The sequence below is a fragment of the Oreochromis aureus genome, linkage group 7, assembly GCF_013358895.1.
Source record: "Oreochromis aureus strain Israel breed Guangdong linkage group 7, ZZ_aureus, whole genome shotgun sequence".
In the NCBI taxonomy this organism is placed as follows: Eukaryota; Metazoa; Chordata; class Actinopteri; order Cichliformes; family Cichlidae; genus Oreochromis; species Oreochromis aureus.
The window spans coordinates 40,286,294-40,309,108 of NC_052948.1; the positions used below are offsets into that span (position 1 = coordinate 40,286,294).

General features: G+C 38.6%; 2 protein-coding genes across 5 annotated transcripts in view; both read left to right on the plus strand.

The window, feature by feature from the left end:
- Nucleotides 1–12,526, plus strand: swi5 (SWI5 homologous recombination repair protein). Of its 3 annotated transcripts, XM_031758860.2 has the most exons (6): nucleotides 1–188; nucleotides 749–797; nucleotides 905–1,008; nucleotides 1,304–1,398; nucleotides 8,701–8,792; nucleotides 12,395–12,526. In XM_031758860.2, exons 1-5 carry the CDS (start codon nucleotides 91–93, stop codon nucleotides 8,763–8,765), a joined length of 411 nt encoding a protein of 136 aa, XP_031614720.1. In that variant the 5' UTR covers nucleotides 1–90; the 3' UTR covers nucleotides 8,766–8,792; nucleotides 12,395–12,526. The 3 variants fall into 3 exon arrangements, with proteins under 3 accessions (XP_031614720.1, XP_031614719.1, XP_039470756.1); XM_031758859.2 differs by lacking the exon at nucleotides 12,395–12,526 and having other exon boundaries at nucleotides 8,701–9,241; XM_039614822.1 differs by lacking the exon at nucleotides 12,395–12,526 and having other exon boundaries at nucleotides 1,313–1,398; nucleotides 8,701–9,241.
- slc27a4 (solute carrier family 27 member 4) overlaps nucleotides 10,604–22,815 on the plus strand; it is a 19,007-nt gene continuing 6,795 nt past the window's right edge. The window contains exons 1-9 of one of the 2 annotated variants that reach the window (XM_031758857.2): nucleotides 10,604–10,983; nucleotides 12,395–12,556; nucleotides 14,302–14,512; nucleotides 14,613–14,796; nucleotides 16,252–16,410; nucleotides 17,326–17,395; nucleotides 17,577–17,668; nucleotides 18,943–19,052; nucleotides 20,740–20,949. In XM_031758857.2, the coding sequence (XP_031614717.1) occupies nucleotides 12,396–12,556; nucleotides 14,302–14,512; nucleotides 14,613–14,796; nucleotides 16,252–16,410; nucleotides 17,326–17,395; nucleotides 17,577–17,668; nucleotides 18,943–19,052; nucleotides 20,740–20,949 (1,197 nt within the window). In that variant the 5' untranslated portion in view covers nucleotides 10,604–10,983; nucleotide 12,395. Of the gene's footprint in view, nucleotides 10,984–11,009; nucleotides 11,627–12,394; nucleotides 12,557–14,301; nucleotides 14,513–14,612; nucleotides 14,797–16,251; nucleotides 16,411–17,325; nucleotides 17,396–17,576; nucleotides 17,669–18,942; nucleotides 19,053–20,739; nucleotides 20,950–22,815 lie in introns of those variants that run through there. The other variant, XM_039614821.1, reaches the window with a different exon arrangement.

Below are 22,815 nucleotides of genomic sequence, written 5' to 3' on the forward strand. Positions count from 1 at the left end.
TTAGCCGCGAACTGCAAACTTCCTTTTCCGTGTTCAGCTGTCGGATGCTGTATTAAACCAACACTAACACACATATTTCCTTAAGGCAATATGAACACGGAGCAGTCCGTTGAAACTAATTGCTGTGAAAGTAACTGCCCAGTTTCGACGCCGGAGGGAAATGACTCAAGGAAAGGACAGCTAAAAAGGTAACTGTGAGGATAGCTTACCATTAATGTTAGCGTTAACGCTAGCCACCACTTCACAAAGCAACTTTATTATTAGGTGAGCAGTATCATTAAACCACATGTATTTGCAGCCCAGCGGTTCATCTGGGTGGTTTATTTATTCTGTTCACGCTTTAAGGCTTGATTTATATGTAAACTGTACGTTCCTTTCCTTTTTTGTGTGTGTTTATTTATTTGTTTGTTTGTTTGTTTTTTAACACATCCAATAAAATAATATGTGTAATAATAGCAGCCTTTTGTAAAAGAAAAACAGGCAATTTACTGACAGGTATTATATTTTTAGCCATATCGTAAAATATAATTCCTGTCACCTAACCAAAGCTCCAAGTTTAATGTTGTAAGATGGAGTTTACTTAACTTAAAACACAAGTGGCATAATATGTTTATGGTGTACTTAAATGATTGTCCGATCTTGAGGACCTTTACTGCAGCTAAGCTATTGTTGCTGTTGTTGGCTTAACAAAATTGCATGTACTTTTATCGAAATTTTCTCATAATTAATTCGTTTCTTCTTTTTGTAGAACTCCATTCTCAAAGTTTAAGAAAATAAATTCCCACTTCAAGTCACCTGTAAGTAGCTTTCCTGTCTTCGTTTTCACACACACACACACACACACACACACACACACACACACACACAATGCCACACATGTCTTATTCTGTTATGATTGTCACAGCTTCAAGTACTTGAGAGTGCTAAAGTCAGCCCTACAGAGGAGGTGGAGGAGCTAGAGAGGAGAAGAGAGCAGCTGGATACAGAGATAGCACAGCTGGAGGCTGAGTAAGTACAGCTGTGTTGTGTTGTTCTTGCTGTATTTCTGTCTTGAGGTGCAACTTTAATGGTACGGGTAGTGATGGTTCATTGTGTCATTAGAACTCAGATTTAATGGTATGCCTGCACATAGCAGTTTAGCTTTTTTAGATGTTTGTCATTTTGTGCCTTTGTCTGCATCATATGATCTTTTGCATAAATCTGCTGAGACCGTGTGTGTGTGTGTGTGTGTGTGTGTGTGTGTGTGTGTGTGTGTGTGTGTGTGTGTGTGTGTGTGTGTGTGTGTGTGTGTGTGTGTGTTTAGGGGCTATAGAGTAGAGGAGCTGGAGCATCATATTGATAAGTTGCATGAATACAACGACATCAAAGACATTGGGCAGTCACTCCTGGGTCGAATAGGTAAGAGAGAAAAAGACATTTCAATTCAAGTTTGAATTAGCATTCAATTTATGTAGTAATAAGTGAAGCTTGGTAAAATGAAAATAAAATCATATTATTAATGATTTTCTAACTGCTGATGTGAATATTACTGTGATTCAAAATTGAAATAACACTGATTTGTGCTAGAGTGCATGCCTTTCATCACACATTGCCAGTAAGTTAGTTAATTAGTTTGCACTAGTATGTTTCCTCGGCTTATCCACACAGCTTTTTGTTTCTGTCTGGTGTGTTCCTGGATGAATGAATCCATGCAAACAAATCAGCTTTACTGTGGGGTGGGGGGGAGGGGGAATGTAATTAACATTCACCCTGAGCATCAACTCTTCTAAATAGGGCTGTGCGATATGACCAAAATCTCATATCCCGATATTAAGACATCTGTCGTCCGATAACGATATAAATCACAAAAATGTAACATTTTCTGTAAATTCTGTGAATGTCGGGCAGCTCGACTTGCGTGAAGTGTTTCCAGCTGGGCGTCGCGTACCTGGAGTCGAGTGTTTTAACTGATGCATGAAACGATACATTTTTAGACATAGGTTGTAACGGCCGCCGTTTTCTTTGTGAGTATTTATTACACAGCGTGCTGCGGGGAAAAGCCTGTTCTAACGTTTGAGTCTAAGGTTTATTTTTTAGCACCTGACGGCTCTTTTTTGCTTCTCATCCGTAAATACTCTGCATCTTTCACGTGATTCAGTTTATTTTGAAAAGTCTCAACAGGATCTTGAGCTTTATTGTGAAAGGTTTATGTGGAAAATAAACAAGCGGACACGAGGTGGTTTTACCGTCGTTGTTGCTAACGACAACGCATAACAACAAGCGTTTGTCCGTCTGTAGTGTGGTTATATTAAACATAAGAGAAAGAGAGAACTTTAGGAAATTAATATAGCCACTACAGTGACCATCAAAATAATGAAAAAATATTGCCGTAAACAGTTTATTTTGCGACACCACGAAACAAACGATAGCGTAAAATGAAACGATAGACGTTTTTCTATCGTCATCCGATATATATCGTTATATCGAACAGCCCTACTTCTAAACACTGGGCATAACATTTTCTTCAAGCGATGTGAAAGTGTGAAAAATATTTGTTTATCAGTCACCAACACAATTTTATTATAATACACCAAACTTCACTCTGTTTGTCCCATGACACTTCTTATCTATATGAGGTACTACGACATCATCATGTTGCCTAACAGCTGCTTACCTATCAACAGGCTTAAGTGACCCATAAAAATAAGAATTAAAGAATTAAAAGTGCTAAATAGATAGATATATACATGGGTGCAGGTGATCATCAGGTCCAAACATGGAATGATGCAGTGAACACAGTGTAGGGTCATGTGTTAGTGGTGGGAACAGTCATATGGTTATTGTTCATGAGTCCAACAGCAGAGGGGAAGAAACTGTTCTTATGGCGAGAGGTTCTGGTGCGAATGGACCGGAGCCTCCTGCCTGAGGGGAGCAGGTCGAACAGACTGTGTCCAGGGTGAGAAGGGTCAGCTTTGATCCGAGCTGCACGCTCGGATGAGTGCAGTAGTACCTTTATTTTTTTTTTTTTTTTTTAAGATGATGGCTCGTGGACATGTTCCCTTAATCACACTCTTAATTTTTAATAGAGCATTCAGTCGTGTAAGCTGGCACATCTAAACGTACCAATATTTTCACTATTTTCCTTCTCTTCTTTGGAAAATCTGTCATATTATGAGGCCATCTTATGCACAGCCCTTATCACGTCACTCCACAGACTCCATTGCATTTGGGTCTGGGGTCTGGCTGAGTCTTTCAAAAAAATTTAATCTTCTTCTGTTAAAGTAATTCTTTTTGTTGATTTGGGTCATTGTTGTGATTGGTAAATTTTGTGCACTGTTTTTGTTTTTTGGGTGTTTTTCTTTTTAAACATCACTAAAATTGAGCATTTTAACAGGGCTGTGTGGATTTGTCTATCTAGTGCACCTTTCTTACAACCATGACATGTGAAGTCCACTTGCTTGAATTAAATTTTAACTATGAGTGTTGGTTAATTTGCTGCATAACCATAAACACACATTGTGATGACAAGTGTGAGAGTATTAAAAAATGTAAACTAAGAATTATAATGGAAGATTTAACCTCCTCAGCCAGCCATTGGAGGGCAGGAAAGAGGGATGTGCCTGCTTCTCTCTGTTGAAACAAAAGTATTTTTAGTCAACTTTATACAGTAATTAATAATATGCTGCACATGGGATTACTTATAAAAATTCTTTAGCAAAAAAAGGACTTGAAGAGTCCTGTGTATACGTCTTTTTTTTTAAAAGGTCAGCCACTAAAAATCATGTAGTTTTTGTTCTCAGTGATTATATGGGCTAATATTGAATGGGTTTCAAATTTGGTACTACTTAATTAACTCGCATATCAGATAATGCTTGTACATCACTGGCATGCTGCTCACACATTTTTTTCCCTTCTTGTGGAGTTCAAAAGGTTTTCTGACCAAGAAAAAGGAATTTCACCTTTTTACTAAAAGGGTAATTATAATTTATCATAATCATAAGGTTTTATTTGTATCCCTGTTCTGCAGCTGCACAAGTTTGAGTAAGTAGGGTGAAGTTCAGTAAGTAAGGAGTTCTGGTGAATCACAGTCATGTCATACTGCCTAAGGGTGTGTGTGTTTTATTGAGGATAAAATCTTGGTGTTCCCTTCCCAGTTTAATCTCTGATTTTAAATGTACAGTGCACCGATACACTTATTTCCCACTTGTGAACAGTCTCTCTAGAAGGGTTAGGTGATCTCTCATAGTAAAACTGCTCTGAGTTAAATGTTAGCTATCTCTTCAAGCTCTCTGTTAGTACAGTGAAGAGTCAGGATGATAATGACTTCATAGTGAACGGAGATGGCATTTCCCCTCTGACACAATAGCTGTCTTTCACATCACCCGCAGGCTGACACACAATTACAATCTCTGTCTATAGTTGCATGCATTCAGTAACACGTGCATATATATTCAAATACAAAGACGTGCCGTCATTCTTTCTTCTCCCCTTCTTTCTCTCTGTCTCAAGCACACACTTTCACAAAGGCTCTACACTTAACGCACTGAGTTGCTGTTGTACTGTATGCTGCTATTCTGAGAGGGAGGAGTGGGGTGGGCAGGCTCTGGAGTGAGGAGACAAGAGGAGATGCCCTGCATTACCCTCTAAAGACAAATGTCCTTTGTCTCATGTTCATCTGTCGGTCTGTCTGACTGTTTGGTTGAGTTCATGTTGTTACTTAAATTTTTTCCCTTTTTTGCATATATTCACCACTTTAAGGTTTGCATCTCTCTGACATTGCTGAAAAAAGTGGTCATAGAAAATAACAGTGAATTGGATAACAGAAAAATGGTGCAGATTGTGATATAACCACCAAATCTGGCACAATTACTTGATTAGCTGTTTAAAAAATTAAAATTGCTGACTGGACAACAAGATAATTGAAAATCAAACATACAATTTTAAACATCTCAGATTCATTATTATGACTTTTATCATTTATCAAGAGCCTAACTGTAAGATATATATGCATATGTGTCATATTATTTTGAAAGTAATGTTCAGTTTTGTCGTGTCTTTAGTAGATCAGCAGATTTTTGTAAATATTAATGACTACTTCAGCAATAAAAACGGCATAGCACGCAAAAAAAAAAAAATTCATGTTGATAGTATCTGCCTCTGTACTCATGTTTACGTCCATACTTGGTCAGTTCCTAGCAGCATGCAACTATTATAGGGAGTGTGGACCATGAAACTGTACAGGCTTCTTCTTCAGCCCAGCCCCAGATGATTCCTGCCTGGTAGGCAGCATGCTTTACATGGTCCCTAAGGGCTGCACTGGATGGTGGAATAGCTCTTCTCTTTCCATGCAAGGCTCACTTCTTGCCTCATGAACTTGTTTAGTCACACATCACTATGATAAAGTGGTTCACATGATGCAGGTCATCGTCAGACGCTTCAGAAGGATTCTAAGTTTAACAAAGGTTTTAATAATTTTATCACACATGTCCTTATGTTCGTAGGGTATTTGAAAGTAGAATGGGAGACAGAGCCTTCAGCTTTCAGGCCCCTCTTCTGTGAAATCAGCTCCCAATTTGTATTTGGGAAATAGACACCCTCTTTACTTACAAAATTAGACTCACAACTTTTCTTTTTGATTAAGCTAATAGTTATCGCTGGATCTGGTGATCCCTGAGCTTCCACAGTTTGTCTCTTGTCCTGTCTTCTTCCCATCACCCCCAACTGGTCACGGCAGATGGCTTCCCTAATGTAAGTCCGGTTCTGCCTGAGGTTTCTTCCTGTTAAAATTGAGTTTTTCCTTCCCACTGTCTACAATGCTATAATAAACACACTGGTGCCCTTTGCTTTAATGAATGAGCGACTGACGTCTAGTTAGAGTTGCATCTCTCGCATAGCACGGTGTCAGCCTCCTCTTGGCTGAGACAGCATCTAGGCACTTGGTACTTGTGATTGCAAGAGGCCCTCTTGTAGCAATCACTGGACTACTGATTGTGTCAGATTCACAAACCTTGTTGGCTAGCAACTTGAACAACTCTGTTTTATTGCTGTCATCTCTGAGAAAACAGGAGTCTATCTATGAATTTATACACCATCAATGTTAGAGCTATAAATGAAGTTCATCACATACACTGGATCTTCTATGTGCTTCCCTCACCTTGTTTAGCCCACGAACCAATGTGCAGAGGCAACTTCTTGGGAGTCACAGATGACAGATAACCTAGTGGTAAGGACGAGTGTCAGTAGTTCATCCATGAGATGTGGCTGAATGCTGAAACAAAGGCACTGCTCCTACCTCCATGCCCCATTTACCTCATGCAGTAGCGCTACTAGCCTAATAATATACCAGAAAAGTAAGCAAAGACTGCATGCTTCAAAACATAGAAATTGACACAAGATAATAAAAATCAGTAAATTACATAGTGATTAAAAGCAAAAACTACTTTTTCTTGGGTCATTTTGGCTGCCTTCTTGAAAAATTTTGATTTTCATGTGGCTAATCAGACAATATTATTATACAAAGGACTAAATTGTACCAAATTTGGTGTTTGCATCACCATTGCATGATTTTGGATGAAATTTGATATTATCGGCTTCACAATTAGGGAAATATAGCATTTACATTCTCAGCTGATCATTTTGAACATATTCAACATGCAGACTTTCTAAATCAAAGCTTTAGTCTACAGTTATCAACACTGTTCATTTTTCCTGGTACACAAACTCCTTATAGCAAACGATGCCAAAGTTTATTTATCACTTTAGCCCAAAATTAGTTTAGTATTCAGTGTTTTTTAAATTTTATTTCAAATTAAATGTCATGAGACTTCAGAGACAACAAGCAGGATGTGTAATTACTAAAACCTCCTTCCACCTTCTTAGTAAATGCTTAAACTAGAATAAAAAGTTGTATCGGTTTACAGATGTCGGCATTATCATTATTATTATTATTATTGTTATACTCACCAGGCGCTATGCCAAGAATTTAAGTTTAATCCGTCATACAGTATCATTAAAGGCGGATCTGTAAGTGCCAAAGTTATCATTCATTGTGACATCCAGTATCTGCCCCATCCACCGCATTCACCCCACAGCAGTTGCTGAAATAAGAACGAGTCCTGCAACAAAACATTGTCTCCACTGAGCCCTGAGGGGTGTACTGTGAAGCACAAATGAGTTAGCGAGTTGTAACAAGCCTAAAGCCATAAAGGTGGCTCTCTTTTTACCTCGTTAGGTCACCATAGTAACTAGTAAACACATAACCTGATTCAGAGCAAGTTATATTCCATTTCAAATCAGCTGTAGGCACCACATCTCAACTGATTCTTTTCAAGACAACATGCTCCAATTTTGATTATAGATTCTCTGCTTAAGGAATATGTTTATACTGTTCTAGTACCTCCAAAGGAAGCCCTGCAGTAAAGTCACACAGCAAAGTTACAGCAGTGCAACATGCGCTGCATGGTCACAGGAATTTGCATGCATTCATTTGGTGATGTAGAAAATGTTTACATGTTTTTATGGTTGACCCTAATCTGCTACCAAGTCTTTTTTACACTGCTGGAATTACAGGAAATAATCACAACACAAGTCAGATAATGTATCACTCTACTTGTAGGCTAGTTATCAAGGAGGATATCAACTAAGGAAAATTAAATTCACTGTGACCAGCTACAATCTAAAGTGGCTTCCACATCTTCATCATGTAATGGGATAGTGTCTGACCTAAATGCTTTGTTGTTGTTGTTTTAAATTGATCCATTTTGATGTTGTAATGTGGAGCGTTCATGTAAAAAGTAAACAGTAAAAGGTGAAGTAACATTTTGTCTCTTAGAATTGTTGCCTATCACTGTTCTACTTCTACAGCTTTTTTTTTATAAGCCTGTCTGCTGTTGTCCTGTCCTGATGTCTCTGTTGAAATGGGCGGCACTGAACTGATCCTTAAAAAGAAAAGTCAACTGACATATCAGAGCTTGGCTATGTTGAGCTTGCTTTGTAGCACACACCTGCGGTGTCAACATCACACAGGTGATCTTGAATTATATAAAGAGGCAGAAACACCTCAGACTTAAAGAACTATGCATAGTGGTCCAAGATCACTGGAGTAACCTAAATGTCATGTGTATTGACTGATTCTGTTTTAAAGACAAAAAAGAATAGTGAGAGCAAATGTTGATTATACTTATTTATTCCACTTTGCATATTTTAATTTATCTGCCTGAAAGCATTCTCACTTCATTTTTACTAACAAAACACTGTGAAACAATATTAATAGGTAATTTATTAAAAAGGAGAGCAAACTATTTGCAGGTTTTTTGCCGTGTGTGTGTTTGTTTTCATTATTTGACTGCTGGATAAACAGTAGAATCGTTTCTGACCTTGGCAGTTAGGCTACTAACAAGTATTACTTTTTGTATGCCCTTTCTTTGGCAAGCAGTTATCTTTCAGGCTCAACCCAACATAATTCAGCATAGTTTGATTCTGCAGAATACTAACGACCTGAAGATTTAGCTAGCGGGGCTAAGTAACTGGAAATCTTTAAAACACCATGTAGATTATCAATATCCTTTAAATATTTCTGTTCATACCCCTTTTACCAAGTGCAAGCCTCGTCTTTAGCCTGATTAATTTTTCGGTGCTGTACTCTTGGCCTGTTCAGTGTTTTGTGGTTTGTTTGAAAAGTAGGCTAGAGGGAGTTGACCCTTTAATCTGTCTGTCTTGCAGCTGCTCTGAGAGGGACCACCACACGAGATCTCTACGCTCACTTTGGTCTGGAACTGGATGACTGATCAAAAAGAGAAAATGAAAATAAAATGGTGAGGATGGTTCTTCTGACAAAGAGAACTGCAGGGAAAAAAGTTAAAGACCACAAACGTATTAATAGATTTGATGTCCCCTTTTTTCCTGGTTAACAATTTTGATAATGAAAGGACACTGGGATTTTTCCATTATGCAGGCAAGGTATTTAAAATAGGCTAGCTATTCAAACTTTTTAGTGGGTTCATTCCAGTCTTTCAAGCTCTCTCTGTGTGTACAAGGATGTAAATGCTGCTGAGGGTTAATTTAAATGTTTGAGCTTACCTAAATGGAACTAAAGTAAAGGCCTGTCCGTACTGGCTACTCAAATGGCAGTCGTTTTCTAACTTTGCTTGTTTGGTTTGTTATTTACAGAAAAGATGAGAATGTTGGAGTGTTAAAGTGTACTACCAGTAACTGACATTAATTTATTAAATGAGGTGCTTAAATATCATAATTGATAAAGATACACTGTTTGTTGTTTTTGTTTCAATTCACATCCTTCACCTAATTTAAGAAAGGATACTGGGCAACTTTCACAGATATTTATGGTTTCCTGTCTGTCAGCACTTTGACAACTGAAAAACAAAAGCTCAGGTGGACTCGATATACTGAAAAAAGCATAGCGTGCATAATACAATCTAAGAATCAGTGATAAGTGTCATCTGTTATCAAGAGTTTCACAACCCCAGTGATACTCTGATTAACTTGATTAGCATCTGTATCTGCTTGTGAAACTGAATGAACAATAGAAATATGTCATTAGCTGGTCGAATTTTCTTGCCCTGATAATTGCATCTCCTATCTTTCAGCTAAGATCTCACACACTAGTGTATATGGGACAGAATTATGATAACTACGTTGTAAAACTTGTCATCGTTTTGTGACTCCTTGGCATTACTACAGATAGAGTCCACTATTTGACCCAAGGTTACACTTAACATGTTTTTTGCAAGAATTTCCGCACAAGTCTGACCTTGTCAGATCTCTCCGGGACCACTGGGAGCGTGTCCTTTGTTGACCTGCACCAGTGGCTCTCAACGGCTTGCTATCATAGACCTTTTGTAATCCACCCTGGTTATGCAATGCAATTCAAGAGATGTCACGTTGCTAGTATAAGCACTGTGTAAAATGTCAACGTCCTTGTGTTCTGTAAATGTAGACAACAGGACAATTCTTGGCTTGAAGTTGCAGCTGTCATTAAAGGAAAAACAATTATTCACTTGCAAGAATGAGCCAACATGTAGTATAGAAATTGGTTGCCAAAGTTTTATTGCCACACCTGAGAGCAGTTCTGTCTGGCTCAGCAGTTGTACATTTAACTATGTAAGTGACATCTACAAGGAGTTCAAATAACTGCATGTTATTTCCAATAAACCTAGCCTAGCCTTGTTTGTACTGAAAAACGTTAAGTCACAGTTGTCATAGTAGATCTGAGTCTTCTCTGGCACACAGGACAGGTTAATCCTGTCGCTATTGTTCAAAAACCTGCCCTTCCTCATTCCATACTCCTCCAGGAGCCCCTGTGTTGACATACACGGGCTTAAAGAAAATTTCTTGCAGGTCGCAGCAGAGTAATGAATGAATGGCATAAAGAGGCGTACTAATTTTGCATCTGGGCCTTGTCACAACCGCGTTGAAACTGCTGCGCGTGCTGGCCTCGTTGACTGAGCTTGCTGGGCCACACCGCATTTCCTGTACCGCAAACACCCGCCCGTGCCGGATGTGACGCATAAAAAGACAATCCATTCCCGTTCTTGATTGGCTGTGGCACCCGTCCGTCAACTCTTATTCCTGATTCACTGATTTGACGCTGACGGCAGTGGGCGGGCGCAAGTAAGAAAATTATAAGGTCATTTGAATTACGCCTGCTAGTGAGCTTATCGGCTACAATGAAGCCAGTGATGATATAGATGATTATGACAATGAACGGATGATGATCGCGGGATCAAAGTCGACGGACACTGCCAGGCGATTTCGGAGAAGGAGCAGCGGGTCGTTGTGATATTAACAAAGGGGGGGGATCCCAGTGCGTGTGTCAGCCCGTGTGCGTTTCTCTGTCAAGCCGAGCAAGCGGCGGTGAAGAGCGGAGGGAGGGAGAGAGTGGGGGGGCGACCAGGCTAGCCTGTAAGCCGATCAAGGTGGAATTGCACACAACGACTTTCACGTTTGGGATTTCTGCGCACCTGCATGCTGTGAAGGAGGTGTAAGGTATGTAAACGGAAACGGGTCCCTGCCTCAGCCCAGATCGATCGGCGTGATGTTCCGTTTGACGGACCGGCCCGTTTATTATTCGCCAGAAGAAAGAAGAGAGGAGCCCCAGCAGCGGCGGCTCGTCATCTCCTTGTCAGGGATAAACCCGCTGACGGAACACGGGGTGTCCGATGTTTACATTTGAGATGGCCATTTGCCCCCGACAAGCAAACCGTGCGATTACACCATATGCCTCATCTTCATCTCCTGAAAGAAGCTGCTCATGGTGTCACGCTGTCTGTCCGCTTCCTTTAAGCCGATGCGCGCAATACGCTGCGCATCCTGTTTCCCTGGCGCGCCTGTTACCATGATAACCTACATCAGTTTGGCGCTATAGATTTTGGCCAACGTCGTTGCAATAAGAAAGGCCTCGTCTGAAATACACATGGCATGGTTAGTGAGGTGTAACCTTGCCAACAGTGGGTTGAGACTTCCCCCTGTCGATGCCACAGCCTCTACCGCAATGCTACGCGCCTTGTTAAATTTCCGGGTTCGGCAGTAACGAATGATGAAGCTCTTTTCTTACCGGGAAGTAGCCACCTCTCCCCTTAATGCATCTCTTTCCCTCGATCACATCAGGTCGATCTGTTTGAGGTTCAGGGTAATGTAATCGTCCACACAGAGCTCTCCTCTATGCTTGTTTATATTTTAGCAGTGGAGTTATTGAATTTGCATGATGGAACCAACATCATCACCATTACAGCCACATGTATGGAGTCATATGGGGGGGAGGTCATAAAATGGCCTTTTGATGATCATGAACGGAAATCAATCATCTTTTTATGTAGTGTGCTTAAAGGCTATTTAAAAAAAATAACAAGCATGGGTGTCAAGATATCGTTTACTGTTTAGACTCATCTTCCTGGCTGTATCAGGTAGCAACTGGGAAACGGTGTCAGCATGTGCTGTCTGCTGTCACTATAGACTGTATGCCGTGAATTCAGAACAGAGCCATTAGGCTTCTTTTTGTTTTCTCCTTAAAGCAAAAAGAGAAAATTTAAGGGTTCCACCCAGCTTAACACTTTTTTTTCATAAATGTTTTACAATCTTATCTGTAATCATGAATACCCAGAGGTCACCTAAGACTTTAAATTTTCCACTATTTCAAAAGGTAGCCCTTCACCACAACTTCAGCCTACCAGAGGTGACTCAGTGGATTGAAATTGACTGCAGATATGTAAACAAAACCATAGACCATAACATTCTTAAGGTGTTGAGTCATTTACGTATCTAAAGAAGTGGATTCAAAAATGCTATGTGCTCATATGTGCACGTAACCTTTCAGTCATTTGGCCTGAAATGTTTGTGATCAGTGGGCGTGGCTGGCAGCCCCTTCTGTATCTATTTATATGTGTGTGCATTCTTTCAGGATGATGCGTCTAGCATGCTGCACTGCCCTGCTTTTTGTGTTGAGACTGCTGGTGGGCTTGCCCTGGTACCAGGTTCTTCCAGCCATCCTGATCTTCTATCTGGGAAGCGGAGGATGGAACTTCTTGGATATCTTTGCCAAAACTGTTGGCAGAGACTTACAGTAAGCATCAGAATTATGTTTGTTAGCTAAATGCAAAATCATAGGATTGGACCATAGATGCATTATGTATTCCAAATCATTTGACATTAGCTATGTCACTTTTTAACTGCGCCCCAGTGGCCAATTTCCAGTAGTGTTGGCTCTGAAATTCAAACATAGAGTTAAATGTGACCTCAATAATCACAAAGTACTAAATCTGCAAAAACAAGTGAAATCCATGCAAGTTGTTTCACAGTTGCAGATAAATTCTCATCTTTGCCACATAACTGTCACAAACAAGGGTTAGTTCCTAAGCCCTTATTAAGAGCTGGCTAGATATTCCTGCTGTACCCGTTTCTAAACACGTAATCTCAAATATTTAAGACAAAAGGTCCAGAGGAGAGAGAGAACGTTAGGAGCAAATGTTTTTAGTGGTATACCTAAAGCCAGTATTTTCAAGTGGAAACTGGCATTGTTTGAGGTTAACTTCCTTTTTTCCTCAATAGCTGTAGTAATCTTAAAACAGGAAACTGTAAATTATCTCTTTAGGGGAACAGCGACACAATAATCTACCCATTAGGAATTACTGCCATTCAGGAACCCATTATATACAAAGGTCACCCAGTTTTCTTATGATTTGAGAATGAAATATTACTGTTTGTCCTCATTTTCTGTTAAATTGTCATAGAAAATGTGCTAGCCACATCTAATGTTTAGTCTTGTTTAGACATTTTATTATCTCTGCTTCAGACACGCTGCATCTGCTTGATTAGAATTATGACGTTAAATTGTGTTATCAATAAATTGTATTATTCTCTAAAGTGTCAAGGTTAGAAAGACTCTGTACAGCATTAGATCTTAACAAATCATACATTTCACACAGTGACTCACAAGCTGTTGAGTCATTTTTGTGTGACAAGGCTCAGGTATATGCATTGTAAGAGTCACTAAGGTATTAGAAATAAATTGGCTCTAGTTTTATAATGGGTACTGTTCTTAAGTAATAGATCTGTATGAATAAGAAAAAGCATAAGAAAAGAAAGTAATTAGCCTCAACTAGCTGTGCAACAATAAATCCTTATCGAGACCATCATAAAAAACCTCCCTTATGTAACGATAAGCATATTGTCGCTACCTCACTGTAGCCAAGAAGTACTTTGGCTTATTGTTTTTTATGGCATTTCTGTAACTATTCACTGCTCAGGAGATTGCACACTACCTTTGTACCACAAATGTAAAGTGCTGAGAATTGCCATTCATGCATAATTTGCCACTCTGGGCCTCCAAGACATATCTGTTAAAATGTTTTATGCTTTGTAATGTGGTTTGGATACAGTAAGCAATACGCTATCTTATGCATGTGTCCTCTGTGTAACTGACGCCACTGGTTTTCATACATTCAAGTATAGCTTCAAACAGTATTCAAAGATCGAAAGCTTCTTTAAAAGGGGGGTTATAACAGTCATACAGTTGAGTGGTTTATGTTTTGTTATTTTTGCAAAAAGGAATTTGGATTCTTAGTTTGTTGGCAAAAGAAAGGATACATCAAGTTGTCTCTGTCCATTCCTCAGATGTATTGATACATGGTGTGGATTTAAGCAGATGAGCTGCAAATGTTATATGTTATAATGTTAAATTGCAGTGTAATGATCTCAGAGCTAGAAAAATAACAGCAAATTATGAACAGTGAAATGGCTAATGTGTCTGGGAATCATTATATTAAGTTATTTGTTCTCTTACAGTAATGTTTTCTTTTGCTCCTTCAGTGCAGCCAGTGTTTTACTGCGGGTGAAACTGAATGTCAGGCGCCACCTCAGAGAGAAGAACACTATTCCCAAGATCTTCGCTGAAACAGTGCACCGTCATGGGGACAAAACAGCGCTCATCTTCGAGGGCACTGGGGAGAGATGGACTTTCCGACAGTTGGATGAATACTCCAACAGAGTCGCTAACCTGCTACTGGAAAGAGGTTTTAAGGTAGATGTACAACACAGTAAAGCTTCATTAAAAGCAATGAAGAAAAACCAAATTAAAGTTATATTTCTGTCTTTTTGTTTTTAATTGTTTCTGTCATTAGGAAGGTGATGTGGTGGCCCTTTTCATGGAGAACAGATCGCAGTACGTGGGTATCTGGTTGGGCATGGCTAAAATTGGAGTAGAAGCGGCTCTCATCAACTTCAATTTAAGACTAGACGCTTTGGTCCACTGTGTCACCATCTCCAATGCCAAGGCTGTGATCTTTGGTTCAGAGCTAACTGATGGTAAGAGCAAAGAGGGCAGATGAAAGTTGGATAGATTCAAAAGTTTGACGAGAAAGCTGAGGCGTAACAGTCTGTACAGCATCGCCATTTGCTGATCAATGCTGTTCTGGTTCCTGTGCAGTAAGAGAGGTGAGCGGTGAGGAGAGACAGCCACAAAGGTCATAAAGAGAAATGGGTTTTGGAGGAGGTGTTTCTTCAGTATCAGCCAGTAAAGCTTTTAATGACTGATAAACACAAAGAAGGGATAAGGTAATGAGATGGGGAAGTAAAGAAACATGTCTGTCACTAGTCTGTAGCGTCCAAGGTCTGAACTCTGCAGAGAAATGTGTTGCATATAAAAGGTAGAAACACTGTGACATAGACACGTCTGATAGTACAGTGTTCAGGTCAAATCGACTGATGGTCAACTGAGGGGTTTTTTGTATGTTTTTTGTGTGTGTGTGAGGTGGGGAATATAAGCTACATCAAACATTACACACTGTTGTTTTTTTATACATCATCAAGTTTCAAATAAATATATTGTTTCAATTAAATTAATTACAGCACATAAAAAAGTACATTCTGCATATTCCTCCTAGGTTACACCAGCCTTGGCATTATATCTGTCAAATAGATAAAACAAAGGAAAAAGTCATTTTCACTTGCCAGTAAGATTAGGATTGTACTGAGAATTAAATTAAATGCCATATCATCATATTTCTGTGTTTTGTATGTTTGACATTGCGTGAATTAACTCTCATTTTTTTCTACAAACCTGCTAACATGCCTTAGTATTACCTGAGGTTGAACTCTAATTATCTAAAACTGCCACAGCTCAGTAGGATGGTCAAGTATTATTTGTAGATGTAATTCACTCTCCTCTTGGTGCCTTCTTGGGTCCCTGCCCAATACGGAAAGCCCTGATCTCAACAGCTATAAAGAGTGAATGATTTTTGAGCTGCTCATTCTGAGATCGAGGGAATAGGCTCTGTACTGGGTAATGGATTTTTAGTGTGTTTTATGCCTTTAAGTAATTGGAAACACAGCTCTTTTACAGAATAGGCCAAAATTCAAGCTACTAGCCTTAGTGCCTAGGCATGACATAAGGCTTTTGGATGGGGTTTTTTTCCCCTCAGGTGAAATACGAGAGCTGTTTCAATTTGTTGTTTCCCTTTTTCTGCCTGATTCACTTCCTTTTACATAATCTTTTTTTTGACACACTGTACCTCAATATGCTTTCTCTATAAACATTTCAAGTTATTTTAACCTTTAACCATTTGTATATATTGTATTTTACACCACTCTCTATACTTTTTTTTTTTTTTTTTTTTTTTTTTTTTTTTTTTTGTCATTGATTAAAGTTTGCAAATGATGCAAGTTTTCTTGTATTTAAATGTTAAACAATGTGCAGCTGTCTTGTGATAAGGATATGTGAAATATATTTGATGTGTTTGAATTTGTTTCTTTTACTCACAGCTGTGTCTGAGGTCCATAGTTCAATGGGGAAGGCAGTGCAGATGTTTTGCTCTGGAGACTGGGATCCCAAACGAGTCCCACAGGGAACAGAGTGCCTCGAGCCCCTGGTGGCCGGTGCCCCTTCTCATCTACCCCCTCGGCCAGATCGCAGCTTCATAGGTAAAAGCACCATGTCCATGAGATCTCATAACCATTCAGGATCTGAAATGTTCTTTTTTTGGTTTAAAGTGATATCTTCTTGCAGGTCAAGGAAAATGTCAGTGAACAATGCTGAATAATGATTTTTCTGGTTATCAGTCATAAAATTATCAAAAATCCCAGCACCAACTCTAACTAAAACAACAAACCAGTTTCAGAAAGCCATTTGTTTGCATTTTTGGCTCTCTAGCTGCACTGACCACTTGGCAGGTGTTGAGTGATATTTTTGGGTCCAAGGAATGACTCACAGTCATGTGAAATCAAATTTCTAAACTTATATTGACAAAAAAACAACTTTCACTAAAGCGAATTGTCAAGAATGTCACTTTTTTTCTGTGTGATATATTTCTTACTACAAAAAAGAAAGACCCTTTTAACTATTTCTTCACATAATGCACTTTCATTAAATGAAAAATTTGTGTAATTAATGATACGATGGGCACAGGCAAGTAAGAGTTATACCTATCATTAATCTTCTTCCTTTGTTTTATTTTGATAGATTTAGGGATTTACTGATGACTTGTCACGAGGCAACTAATAAGTATTGCCTTTTTAAGACGGTACAAAAGGGAAAACAAATGGAATCCACAATATTCACAATCAAGTCTTGTCATACTGCTTTTTTCCATCTCCATGCTTCAGTTCTGTAACTTAAAAAAAGGACTTTATAATTAAAACTGTGAATATTCCTGTAAATAGAGATGAAAGGCGAGTATTTACCCTCCTGCAAAACTAATCAAAAGTGAGGACTCAGCAGTAAATTAAAAGTAAACATTTAAACTAAGCATAAATGTATAAGTATAGGCACTCAAGCACATGATAAACCCACTCATACCAGATTCTGCTATTGTCTTACTCTCACTGTACTGTTTTCAGATCGCCTGTTCTACATCTACACATCAGGAACCACTGGGATGCCTAAAGCAGCTATTGTTGTGCACAGCAGGTAGGAAGGAGGCAAACAGACACACAGGAATGCAGCTGTTCTCTTTGTTGATCCATGTAGCTTTCATGTAAAGAACAAGCAGTGTATTAAAAAGTGAGAGGAATAAATAAAACTAAATGCTTTTGTATTTGCTCATTTGACTTTTTTCTCTTTTTGTTCGTCACCCCGCCCTGGTGTTCAGGTACTATCGCATGGCAGCTTTGGTGTATTATGGCTTTAGGATGACATCAGACGATGTATTGTATGATTGCCTTCCACTTTACCACTCTGCAGGTATGTTTGTTAAAAGGACATAAAAGGGTAGGAGGTGTTTTAATCTACGAATGAGTTGGAGTGTTTCCTCCAAAGTTTGATTAATACATTATTTAGAAAATCATTGCTTTTTTCTTGGTTTAAACAAAACTGTGTCAGTAAAGACCTGCAAAAAGGAAGAAAGTTACTTTTTTACTATACTCACATAAAACAACTCGTTCACCACCTGTAATCGTTTAAAACAGCTAGATAAGAGGAATGCTTTAAGACCATAAACATATGAAGGAGAACAAACCCCAACAAATACTTTCATTTAATCACCCCAAAATAATGAAATATAAATAAATGTAAGAAACTGATGTTCTACAAAAGGCAGCCACATGGGGAGATCCTAAATGAACAAATGTAAGGAAAACTAAATTTAACAGTTAGCCAGTAATATTACTGCTAGTTTGAGGATTGAGGTGTTTGATCAAAATAGTTTTGCTGTAATCCAACAGAAAATGTGAGAGGAGTACATTAAAAGTGGAAAATATTTTGTATGTAATGTTTCCATCAGTTGTTAGTGGGATACTTCTTAATAGCAAGTGTCCACTTTACAGTATTATTTGGGCTGTTTGTGCTCTTGACCATGAAATCAAAATGTTACAATGCTTTTATAAGGTGTTAAAGTTTAAAAAAAGGTAATTTCAACAAATTGCTAGGTGAATGCAAAACAACATGACTATGATGATTGTAATATCACGTATAATTGATCTTTTAGAGATAGAAATCAAGTGTTACTGTCATGTAATCAAAACAACTAACTGCTTTCATGGCGTGCTGCTGGTGCATAAATACTAAAAGGAGGTCATTATAACCTGTTGCTAGGTGGTTGCTAGGCAACATGACAACAACTTAATGAAATAAAATCTGATAAGAACCTTCAGGCGGGAAGATGTGTCAAGTTTCAAGTTTGGTTAACCACCCTGTGATTGTGTGGGAGGAGTTGGTGGATAATAAAAACAAACATAGATGTAAATTTTGTCTATTACAGTAAGATACTAATTACAACTCTTCAAACTTGGAGAGACTTCACTAGTTCATGTATTCTTACTACAATGTTGTGTTGTAATTTTTGCAGATAGAAAGATTAGTCACAAAAGGCCAGTTCGCAAATGCTAATATATCAACCGTCACTAACTGTTAGCTATCATTGTTCAGTTTTCTGGAACATAGATAGCGATATCTATATGTTCATCTGATAATGGTTTAAACAGTTTTTGCTTATGCTTTTTTTTTTTTTTTTTCTAAAGGAAACATTGTGGGAGTTGGCCAGTGCCTAATACACGGCATGACTGTAGTCATCAGAAAGAAGTTCTCTGCCTCACGGTTCTGGGATGACTGTGTCAAATATAACTGCACGGTAAGCATGTTGTACAGTCGGGTGAAAAACAAACTGCACCTTCTTTCACTTCTAAAGTTTTATATACCATGAAATAATTTTTAAAAATCAGTTCCTTTGCAAGTCTTATCACTATGTAGATGCAACCTGAGATGAATAACAACACAGGACATATTGACACATCACCACGTCATTATTAATTTAACAGAAACTAAGCCAAAATGCAAAAGCAGTGTGTTTTAAAAACGAATTAAACACCATGATTCAGTAGCTTGTAGAACCACCTTTAAAAGCAATAACTTTAAAGTAATCGTTTTCTGTATGACTTTATCAGTTTCTCACATTGTTCTGTAAGAATTTTGGCTCACTCTTGTTCACAGCGTTACTTTAGTTCATTGAGGTTTGCAGGCATTCGTGTATGGCTCTGTTATGGTCGTACCACAGAATTTCAGTCATGTTGAACCAGTTTTGGCCAAGCATTAGCTTTCAGACATTTAGTCTCATATTTGACTCTAAAACACTTTGCTTTACAGAAGAATTCATGACTGAGTCAGTGACTGCAAGGTGCTCAGGTCCCGTGGCTGCAAAACAAGCCAACATCGTCACCCCTTAAAAATTGATGTGAGGTGTTTGTCGCTGTGGCATTATGGCCAAACACTGGAGACATAATGGTCTCATCTGTTCAAAGCACACTGGTCAAGACGTCTTGATGATTTTTCAGACGCAACATTGCAAAACTAAATCGTGTTGCTATATTCTTTATAGGGAGAAAAGACTTTTTCCTGGCAATGTTTCCAAACAAGCCATACTGTGCAGTCTTTTTCAAAATCCACTCTCATGACCTTTAATATTTCACATGCTAACCAAGGCCTGTAGAGTCTGAGATGTAGCTCTTTGGTTTTTTTGCAGTTACTTTGAGCATTCACAGTCTGACCTTTGAGTGAATTTGCTGGAACATCCACTCCTGGAAAGATTGGCAACTGTCATGAATGTCTTCCACTATAATCTTTCTTACTTTATAATGATGGACTGAAAACTATTTAGAAATAGCCTTATAACCATTCCCAGGTTGATATGTGGGTAACAATTGCTTCTCTTGTTGATGTCTTTCCTCCTTGACATTGTGTTAAGACATGCCTGAATGCTCCAGACCAGGAAACTATTAAAACTGCTACTTTTATAGAGGTGCTCAAACTTGGTGATGACCAGTTCATCAAGTGCATTTGATTAGCTGCACTCTGCTGCTTCTTAAATAAGGGCGTGCTTAGTATTTCACAGCACTGCTTAGCTTTTTGTTAAATAAAGTTAAACAGTAATGAGTCATGAGTTGATGACCATCTGATGTTTTATTTAATAAATGAAGCTAATATGAAGATTTGCTGAGGACAAGAAGATTTTCTATTGTTATCTCCTGATACATGAAGCCTTAAAACTGAAACAGGGTGTCCCTGTCACAGATTTGATTTATTAGGTATAACACAGTAGCACATTACAATCTCCTTTTTGAAAATACCTCGTTATATCATGTCATTTTGTGTAAAAATCCTTTAAAGATTTAATATTATCCCCACAGCTCTTTCAATCCTTTTTCCAACCATTGTATGCTTGCTGTAAAGCCATTAAGCAGTCTTCTTTTTTTTTTTTTTTTTTTTTTTTTTTTTTAACTTTTGTCTCATTACTGATTGTTTTTATTGCCACTGTCCTCCAGATTGTACAGTACATTGGAGAAATCTGCCGGTATCTACTGAACCAGCCAGTTCGTGACACAGAGCGACAGCACCGTGTGCGCATGGCACTGGGCAACGGCCTGCGTCAGTCCATATGGGAGGAATTCATGAACCGCTTCAACATTCCACAGATTGCAGAGTTTTATGGTGCCACGGAGTGCAATTGCAGTCTGGGCAACTTTGATAACAAGGTAGGAACATGTCCCCCCAAAAAACTGGTGATGTTGAACTGGCAAAATTTCATTTCATTATGAATCCAAATGTTTAAAATGGCATCACTGTGGTAAAGTATTGTCTTTTAGAATCCCAAAGACTGCTTAATTAATCAAGTTGCATAAATTAAAAAAAGAATTCAGAGGTTTTTGTTTTCATTATTGCTCTAAGGTCACAATATCAAACATAACCGCACCTTGTAAGCTGCTGTAATACAGTTAGGTCTATATATATTTGGACACTGACACAAGCTTTGTTTTTTTTATCTGTTTACTAATAGATATTCCAATTATAGTTATATAATGGACATTGACATAATTTGTAGACTCCCAGCTTTCATTTGAGGGTATCCACATTTAAGTTGGATGAAGGGTTTCAGCTCCTTAAAATGTGCCACTGTCTTTTTAAAGGGACCAAAAGTAATTGGACAATTGACTGAAAGGCTTTTTCATTGGCAGGTGTGGGCCAATGAAATAGCCTTTGTTATGTCATTATCAATTAAGCAGATAAAACGCCTGGAGTTGATTTGAGGTGTGGTGATTCCATTAGGAAGATTTTGCTGTGAACAGACAACATGTGGTCAAAGGAGCTCTCCATGCAGGTGAAATAAGCCATCTGTAAGTGGCAAAAACAGAAAAAACCATCGGAGAAATTGCTGCAATATTAGGAGTGGCAAAATCTACAGTTTGATACATCCTGAGAAAGAAAACACTGGTGAACTCAACAATGCAAAAAGGACATACACACAAGACAGAATCAATTCCATGGTGAAGAGAAATCCCTTCACAACAGCAAACCAAGTGAACAACACTCTCCAGGAGGTAGGCATATCAATATCCAAGTCATAAATGGAAGACTGCATGAAAGTAAATACAGAGAATTAACTACAAGGTGCAAGCCACTCTTAAACCTCAAGAATAGAAAGGCTAGATTGGACTTTGCTAAAAAATAAATAAAAAATCGTTTTAAAAAAACTGGCGGAGATCTGGAAAAACATTCTTTGGAAGGATGAAACCAAAATCAACCTCTACCAGAACGATTGCAAGAAGAAAGTACGGAGAAGGCGTGGAACAGCTCGTGATCCAAAGCAACCACATCGTCTGTAAAACACAGCGGAGGCAGTGTGATGGCTTGGGTGCGCATGGCTGCCAGTGGCACTGGGACACTAGTGTTTAGTGATGATGTGACACAGGACAGAAGCAGCCGAATAATTTTGGGGCATTAAATGCATACTGTCCGTTCAAATCCCGCTAAATGCATTAAAACTGATTGGGTGGTGTTTCATAATAGAGATGGACAGTGACCCAAAACATACAGCTAAAGCAGCCCAAAGAAGTGGAATATTCTTGGATGGCCAATTCTGATCTTAATCCAGTTGAGCATGCAATTCACTTGTTGAAGACTGAACTTTGGACAGAAAGGTCCACAAACAAACGACAGTAAAGGCCTGGCAGAGCGCTAAAAAGGAGGAAACCCAGCATCTGGTGATGTCCGTGACTTCAAGACTTCACGCTGTCATTGCCAGCAAAGGGTTTTTAACCAAGTACTGGAAATGAACATTTTATTTTCAGTTATTTATTTGTTTAATTACTTTTGAGCCCCTTAAATGAATTGGTTTTCGGGGGGGGGGGGTTAAAATGCTTTAGTTCCTCACATTTTTTTATGCAATATTTATATTCAGCCACAGAATTAAAGCTGAATGTCTGGAGTTCAACTGCATCTGAGTTGTTTCATTTAAATTCATTGTGGTAACGTACAGAACCAAAATGAGAAAAATATTTATGGACCTAACTGTATGTGTGCCTTTCATTGTCCTCACCATACTGATAGGTTTGTGGTTGCTG

Bases quoted from the DNA above. Each gene is read 5' to 3' on its own strand.
- swi5 (XM_031758860.2), top strand. From the start codon at position 91: ATGAACACGGAGCAGTCCGTTGAAACTAATTGCTGTGAAAGTAACTGC. The intron at 1,009-1,303 runs GTAAGTACAGCT...GTGTGTGTTTAG, and splicing joins ATAGCACAGCTGGAGGCTGA to GGGCTATAGAGTAGAGGAGC. The intron at 1,399-8,700 runs GTAAGAGAGAAA...TCTGTCTTGCAG, and splicing joins GTCACTCCTGGGTCGAATAG to CTGCTCTGAGAGGGACCACC.